The sequence below is a fragment of the Dreissena polymorpha genome, chromosome 8, assembly GCF_020536995.1.
Source record: "Dreissena polymorpha isolate Duluth1 chromosome 8, UMN_Dpol_1.0, whole genome shotgun sequence".
In the NCBI taxonomy this organism is placed as follows: Eukaryota; Metazoa; Mollusca; class Bivalvia; order Myida; family Dreissenidae; genus Dreissena; species Dreissena polymorpha.
In genome coordinates this window covers 58,986,871-58,995,874 of record NC_068362.1, presented here as the reverse complement: position 1 = coordinate 58,995,874, position 9,004 = coordinate 58,986,871, and the positions used below count along the sequence as shown (strand labels likewise).

At 34.7% G+C, this 9,004-nt stretch overlaps 1 protein-coding gene across 1 annotated transcript; it reads left to right on the top strand.

Annotated features, from left to right (window-relative positions):
- Positions 1-1,005: 1,005 nt before the first annotated feature.
- On the top strand, positions 1,006-6,832 carry LOC127840927 (uncharacterized). The gene is made up of 4 exons (XM_052369394.1): positions 1,006-1,122; positions 3,378-3,461; positions 4,889-4,948; positions 5,253-6,832. The coding sequence occupies exons 1-4, from the start codon at positions 1,068-1,070 to the stop codon at positions 5,420-5,422; spliced, it is 369 nt and encodes a 122-aa protein (XP_052225354.1). The 5' UTR covers positions 1,006-1,067; the 3' UTR covers positions 5,423-6,832.
- The last annotated feature ends 2,172 nt before the right edge of the window (positions 6,833-9,004 follow it).

Below are 9,004 nucleotides of genomic sequence, written 5' to 3'. Positions count from 1 at the left end.
TTCAAAATATTGCCTATTAAAAAATCCATAAATGTTTTGTAAGTCATAACTGTAAACTTAAAAAACGCAACAAATATCAAGTCAATATCTGACAACGACCTTTAAAGAGACCAGTACATACTGTTATTTTAGAGAAGTGCCCACTGTCCGTAACTGTGTCTGTAAATTTGTCAAATATCAATGGACCGTAACCTCGTCATTATATTTTCAATTGGTATATAGCTGCTGAGCGGCTGAGCGGCTTCAAAGTGCAGTACGAGGGAAGGGCAATGTGCTTCACAAACACCGCTCTTGTTGTTATTTCGATATCCATATACGTTTTGTTAAACTACATCTACGTGGACCAATTGTGTTGTGTATGACAAGCATGCGCTTGTGCATGACATCCATGTGAATGACATGTATTCGCAAAGTCGTCAATCTTCCTCATTAATATGCTTACTATCAGCATAAACAAAACGGGAAACGGACCCCGCATGCGTTGTCAGACGAATTGTCGGAAGAGAACAGGGCTGTGTTGTGAAATGTATTCAGAGATCGGTCTGAAGTAAACAATACCGTTTAAATAATGGACCGGATATGCATTCTTTATTAATGCCTATAAGAATAGTTCACATGTTTTATTTGATTTAAAAATGGTACATGGCACAACCCTTGTTATCAGAACAGGTAAATTAATAATCAAAATATGCGAACACTTATGTCAATACAATGCAAACACATTCCAAAAACGCAAAATTTGTTTATTCCGTAGTATATTGTATTGAAAGGATTGCTTTAAGAAAATATCAAACGATACCACAATTTATGTACAACGGGATAAATCCTACAGTCATTTAAAACAACCAACGAAGCGTTTAGATCTTACTGCAAATCGATACATGTTAACATGCGTCGTGCGGTGCTTCTTTACAATTCAATATTTTGTATTCATGTGTACGTATGCTTAATTACTTGCAAGCATGCGCACTTTAGTATGTGTCATGCGCAAATAAGGAAATTCGCTTGATAGGTCGGGTACGTAAACAGCCGGTTTTCATATGACAGACTTGTATCAATGAGGAAACATGGTTGGAACTAATACCTTCGTGTCGGCATGCGTGCTGGTCACCATTCTATGTGGTAAAATTAATTATTTAATTAATTCCAGATACGTTGTTTTCTTATGTTCTATACTTATATACAAAGCGATGATGATAATAACGATGATTAATAATATATTTTACCTGATTATATAGGCAAATGTAATCATATCATTGTGCTTTTTCAGCATCGGTTTAAATCGAAATGCCAATAGATTGTATTACTTTATGCCGATTCAGCTTCATATCGAAGACTTATACAATTTATAAAAAAAATGCTTAGGTTGTCATTGTTATTTTATGTAAAGCGTTGCATATTTTACAAACGTGATTCAATAAAATCGGCAATCGTTAATCGAACCAGTAACAATTGGTGCGCATTTAATTTGCGAGATTTAACAAGTAATATACCATATATTTAGCGTTGTATTGCTTTATTTGAAATATTTTTTTATAAAAAGGTTCCAAATATTGACACAAAATAATGACCAAATAATTTTTTAAAGTTTACACTTGTAATTGTATCTACACCAACATTGTTACCATAAAGTGTATCAATGACGTCGATAAATTAAAAAGAGCTATTACTTGCAATAAATACATGCTCAAACTTGTTAACTGCTGTTGTTCAGTTAATGATTTTATTTGTGTTTGGATTATATTTTGAAACAATGAGTTTTTTTTTCGATTTTAATAATGTTTTACATTAAGAAAACGTTGCAGTGGCCTTGTGATCCCCATGCGTGGCCCGTTTTGAACTGGCACTTCAGCATGATACATGTTCTAAATGAAACAATATTTTGTTCGTGTGACACTTGGGACTCTATGTTAATGATCGTCATGTTACTAGCTTGAATACACTATTTGCACTAATTATGACAAACGCAAAATATATAGTATGTAATTGGATATGAGAAGTCTCTTAGGTCTAAGCTGATAACCTTGGTACTCTTAATTTTGAGCCATCTGAAAATTAATAAACGTCTAGAGCCTTTTTTGAACCCGTTTCTTGTCTATGTTATTTACGTTTTCAATTTGGTTCGATAATTAGCCATTGCATAGACTCGCTTTAAAAATCTGATTGTAAAGAAATGAAAAACTACAGTTGATATTTTTTGACTGCTTCTTGTGTTAAATTATCTGTGGAAGTCATTACAAAATTTCTGACTTAATACAAGTTAATAGCATTACAGTACTTGTAATTTGATTCTATTGCCATGAACGTTTTAAAATTTAACATCTTATGAAATTACTTCCACACTTTAAAATTGTAATTACTTTACACGACACTTGCATAAAGAGTTTAACAAGGTAGTCATTTAGAAAATAATTAATCAATTTTCCTGAAGTAAGAATGGGTTTTTTCCTATCCTAGCATTCTTAAATAGCATATTGATATTTTTATACAACTTAAGTAAAGATAACAAACATATGTAAATACCAAAGAATGTGGTTAATTGAACGAGACTCTTTGAAAAAAATGGATTCACTTGGGAACGGCAATTTCATTATTGAGCTATTATTAAACGTGTTTGGTATGTGCGCTCAAATGTATAAAACATGCATATCAAGGCAAAGGATCAAAGCATACAAATTAATTTTCTACCAATAGTTAACTTTTGAGATTTTTTTACAAAGAGATGTCGTTATGTTTTTTCCATATATTTTATGGACACGAGTGAAATTAGGTTAATATAAACGGGGGCCTCTTTAATCAATAGAGGGTATTTTAAATACACACCTGTGATGTCAACAAGTAGCACTGGGAAGCGGACAACGACAACGAGCGAGGCATATTATTGTAATACGCATGGTTGGCGTTAGCGGGTTAGGGTAAGGGTTAGGGTAAGGATTAGGGGTCAGGTTTGGGTTAGGGTTAGCCTAAACCATAACCTTAACCCTTACCGACCCCTAACCATTACCCTAACCTAACCATAACCCATGGTTATCTCCCCTATACCATGCCTCGCTCGTTGTCGTTGTCCCCTTCCCATGTAGCACAGCTAAATTATTATCATATAACTTGTTATGTGTGCGATTTATTGTTGCTCGCTGGTAAGGGTTTCATTTGGTCAAAATGACGCAATGAAGAAAGTTTACTTCTGTATAAACAAACCAGGTATTGTGTAAACAGTGCAGGGATCTGCGTCAAATCGAAATCTCTGGTTTATATATTTTGATCTATAAAACTGCATATTCAATAGCTCGTCTCTAGATTACCTAAACATTCTGTGTTATCGTGTGTACATATTTAACATATTACAAATTAAAATAACCGGCAATCGGTGGTTTCAGTCTCCAATGTGGATGCAGCCTTCAAGTGTTACGAATGCACAGGAACTTCGAGTAGTGACGGCTGTTTGGACGCGTTCACAAAAAGTAAGTTATGAGACAGGAATTGTGGTATTTTTGTTTTGTGTTCGTTATAATATCGGGAAGTATTATTTAATATATATATTTATCATACCACTGCATTGATATCAGCTTGATATAATGTTACCTGATATATATTTTTTATATCATGGTCAAAAGGAAGTTCTTATATCAGTCATGTGTGGAGGATGGTCATATTACTCGGAATCAACTATAAAGTAATTATTTTTAGTAAAATCGAATCAGATGAAACAAAACAAACAATTTGATACCAAGATGTTAAATAATTTAAACACAAAATGCACCACAAACAGTAAAAAACATGTTTACAAATATTAAGCGCACGTGCTCATGACGTCATTATTAACACGTTAAACAACAAAAGTCGTATTCTTTCCCGCAAAAACTGCAGCTTTTTAGCGATTTTTTCCATCATTTCTTTATAATCGGAGACGTGGAGGTATGATAAACAGACAAACAGGTTACTGCCTGATCTTTTTGTAATATATCAGGCATAAAATAACGTCTCGGCAAGCCCCCCCCCCTCTCTCTCTCTCTCTCTTTCTCTGTCTCTCTCTCTGTCTCTCTCTCTCTGTCTCTCTCTCTCTGTCTCTCTCTGTCTCTCTCTGTTTCTCTGTCTCTGTCTCTGTCTCTCTGTCTCTCTGTCTCTCTCTCTGTCTCTGTCTCTGTCTCTGTCTCTGTCTCTCTCTCTCTCTCTCTCTCTCTCTCTCTCTCTCTCTCTCTCTCTCTCTCTCTCTCTCTCTCTCTCTCTCTCTCTCTCTCTCTCTCTCTCTCTCTCTCTCTCTCTCTCTCTCTCTATATATATATATATATATATACGTGTGTGTTTATATATGTGTGTATATATTACTATACTTAAATGTGATCAACAAATCACACCTCACATGCGCTGACCATTCAGATTTTTGGATCGGCTCCATATTTTATCGCTGAACAAGTAATATATACACATTTAACAGTGAATACATTATTTTCAGCCATAACTGTTATTTAATGTTTAGTAAACACACTTTACGTTTTTTTACATATGAAAATGATCTTTTTGCGCATTCTTTTAATATATTCGTAAAAGCTTAGTTAAACTTCTTTATATAAAGGAGCAATATTTGGGAAACAATGTGTAAGACCTCATTGCAAAAGTACATAAAACTCAAATATTTGCATATTGCAGTATCAATCCAAACATATAAATTTTCTATTCGAAATACCAATAAGAATATCAGGGCTCACATATTTATCTTTTTTTTCAAATAAAAATAAAGAAGCAATATAAAATCATTCTATTGTACTAACAACTGTTTTGATATTTTGGAAATACCACTGATTGTTATTGAAGACTTTTAAATTGCAAAACACAAAATAAACCAAATTAAAAAAAAACAGCTTTATAAGTACGCAATGTATTTCTTCAGGTACCATTTTGGAAAGTGCAGTCACATGCATGGGCTGCACCAAGATAAAGATTAATGGCGGTAAGTATTTTAGAATAAATACTAGCAATAATTTTTAATAATTTATATGAACCACACTGATTTGCTTATTTTATTTTAAGAACCACGTTTTCTTTAATCACTGCCAATGTTTAACAATTGAATGTGTTTTGTTGGTGGAAGTTTTTTCTATTACAGCATGTTTTACGTATTATACGTTAGTGTACGATAATTTAAGGCAATTGTCACTTGCATACAATAACTTGCGAATTGTTATTAAAACAATGCCCCCATCAAAGCCTCCAGACGCAGACTTGTTAAAGGACTGTACGTTTTGTGTTTACAGTCGTTTCAAGAGAATGTTCTTCGAGTGCTGTTGGCAACTGGTGCACGGTGTCGGGAGATACTGCCCTCTGTTACTGTGAAAGCGAGCTCTGCAACGGATCCATTACACTCGTGTTTTCCATGACAACGTTGCTGTGCGCCGCGCTCGCCGTCGTCATCTCCAAGTTTTAATATTCGGAAGTCTCACGTCTGTCAAAAAACATCTTTCTGCATTCACTAATCTTTTTTGGTACATGTGACAACATGTACCCTATTTTAACCTTTAAGAAATAAGATTAAATCTAAAAATTTCATACATTTAAATGTAGATCTCTTTTAAATTGTTTTAAGTGATAAATGATCAATGATTTAATAAATACAGTTTTACCTGTATTGGTGATACCAATAAAACAATATTGATTGATTCAAGTGCTGAAAAACCTTCAAGTAAAACCTACTGGAATATATAGTAATATATACTGGAAGTATGTGCACTGTTTTGTTTTTTAAAATAACCAGAGATTCTTATATGCAATTTTTACATACTATAATTATATATAGAATCTTAGGAACTCAATACCTGCTATACAAATGAAAATTGTTGATGATCATTCACATTTTGTAATAAATATAAGAAAACTTTAACTCATCCTTTCTGGGATTCTGAGCACATTAAAACAATTGTTAAACATTTTACAAATTAATATAAATAATGTCAATTTGCCTACACTCTCTTCCAGAGCATGATGTTTTGAAAATGAAACATATCTATATATTAATAATCGAAACTAAAAGAACGATGTAAATGTGTAAACAAATCCCGAATGTTCAATGAATTAAAGTAACATAACTACTCAAAATCAACGAAAATTTCGTACAATATTTCGTAAAATAAAGCTAAAAAATTAAAAATCATTTTTCCTTATGGCCATTGTCGAAATTTCAACACCAGATGTGGTCTGGTAAAATAGATGTTTGTGGATACAAAACGTTCGTTTGTATTCTGGTTTTGACATGGTACCATTTTAGTGTTCGTGTGTCGTATCAATAGATGTATTCGCAGGAAATTGACATGGAATTTATTGTGGTCACAAATTAATAAAAAAAACATTTTGTATCTACAAAAATCTATGTAATCATACAACATCTATCGTTGAAATTGTGGCTATTGCTATGAGGAACACTGATTGTTTAGGTGTTAATTTTATTTTACTAAATACTGTACGAAATTTTCGTTGATTTTGAGCGTTATAGAGACTTTAAGAGAAGTCTACTATTATCATGCAAAATCCAAGACTAAACAAATTAGCGAATTCGCCAAATGGTCAGTTTTAAGAATATTCGTACAATGAACCAAAGCCAATATAATTCTTTGTTACAAAATATGTATAAAAAAATATATACAATTAAGGTATACTGGTGTCATGCGTATTATTTTTCTCTCCTTTTTTAAAATTACATTTTTGCACTCGCAATATTATTCTTAATTAACCTACTGGATCGTTAAAAATGATATTTGTTAAGCGTGCTCATAATTGTATTATATATTATACAATGAATTATTATGGTATGAATTTAACAATGTCGTTATATATAAATTACATCAATAGTAAACATAATGTGTTTGTTTATCTCTCTGGAAATATTAACTCATATTAGTGCTACGAGCAGATAATCTTTCGTACGGTATTGAGCAGGATGGCCTCGACCTGCACATACCTATGGACGAGGTAAATAACGTCTACTCTACTGAAAATTTTTTAGTTGTCCCTATTAGTTTGGTTTTACTGTTATTTGCATGTTTAATTGAAGTTATTTTTCTAAAACGAAATAAACATGTCACTCAAATATCCGGCATACAATCAATAACACTGGACAACCCATCATACTCTGTTTTCCTTTTACTCTGTTTTGTTTCTTTCATTTTTTGTTTGAGTGTTATAAAATCCCAACCAAAGATGATATATACGAAATATAACAAAAACAGAGACATTCAAGCGAGTGCAATTCAGATTGTTTTCATTGTTACAATGATTTTTGTTAAGTACGGATTCCTTTTACTTGTATGTTTTTATGAAGTAAACGATGATACGGGTCGTTTGAAAGGATTTACGCAGTGTTGACAAATCACTTCCAAACGACCTTATTACTATTTAACGAAATGCATAGCTACTTGAATAATAAGCCATAATACACTTTACTCATTAGTTAAAATTTCTCACAGAAGCAGCAAGAAGCGTTATTTACTTTGTATACAAGAATCACAGAATAATGTATAGACAACTCATATGGAAGCAAATGAACACCTAGTTCTTTCAAACGCCTTAACAATCTCGCTCTTATTCATTTTGATCATGCGCATCAGCACAGGTTTCGCCAGAACTAAATAATCGCCTTATTTTCATTGAATGGGCGCAGTAAACGGAGTAAATTTGTGTGAATAATAATGTAAATGAAAATGATAATAAAGTTCTTTCTGTTAAAAATTATGAGCAAAATTCTCTACATTAACACTAATAATATTTTTCTTAAAAGTTGTACGAGAGGGTGGTACTGGCGTTCATTTATTGTCTGTAAAAATCAGAGAAATAAATCTAGAATTTACGGTGACAATTCGAGATTAATACATTGATACGTCTAACCTACAACATGTTTTTTTTGGAAGTTAAAGGCCTGGTCTCTACGCCAGAACTTTGCTTGAGCTTTCCTGGAGCGGTGAAAAACAATCATCACCGCTCGCTACAGTTCACGACCGTTCACGACCGTTAAATAGAAGTTGGCCCCCGTTAAGGCAACGCCGTATACGCTCGGTCACAGCTGATGGTTCCTCCTACCGCTCAGAAAGTTTTGAGCTGCACAAAATATTGCGAGCGGTGAGGAGCGGGCATTTTTCCGCTCCGACCATGTTCACCACAGTTCCACCAACGCTCAGTCAAAGTTTGGCACCGCTAGACGCAAGTTCGTGGATGTTTGGGTCCGCAAGGCCAACGCACTAATCTTGAATGCTGGACAACCGCTGCTTCGCCAGGATTGCCCGGGCGGTGGTTAAACGTTGCACAAACTTTGGTGGAGCGGTTGTAAGCGTTTTTCGAACGGACACGGAATTGCTGGAACGGTGTCGGGCGTTGAAGTAGCGACCCATTGCAGTGATGAACTTTGGTTTGGCGTTGGTATTGAGGTGTTGGAGTGGGACCAGAATTTGGCTATAAATACGGGGATAAATGAGTCAGGAGTCCATTTTAAATCGAGCTACCGTTGAGTGCAGACATCATTTTAATTTGCTCAGTTACGGTACAAGTGTTCTACCATAGATGCTGTGAGACTTGCTGTGATTGGTGCACTAGTCCAGCAGCAGAATCAGAACCTCCTCAGATTGCAACAAGATGTTGACAGAAGGAGAAGAGAAAGAAGAAGGAGAGACAGAGTCGTGTGGGTCAGACAGTGGATGCTGAGAAGGCCTGAACATGGACTGTATCACAAGTTGGTGGTGGAGCTGAGGAATGAGGACCCACGAGACTTCCATCACTTTATGAGGATGCCACCAGCCATGTTTGATGAAGTTGTACAGAGGCTGACCCCCCGATTGACCAAACAAGACACCATTTACCGACCAAGCCTGGAACCTGGTATCAAAGTGGCAATCACCCTACGGCATCTGGCCTCTGGTAACACCTACAGAAACATGCAATACGCCTGGAGGGTTTCCCACAACACCATCAGTGTGGTAGTTAGAGAAGTGGTAAAGGTAATCATTGAGGAGTACACAGATGAATT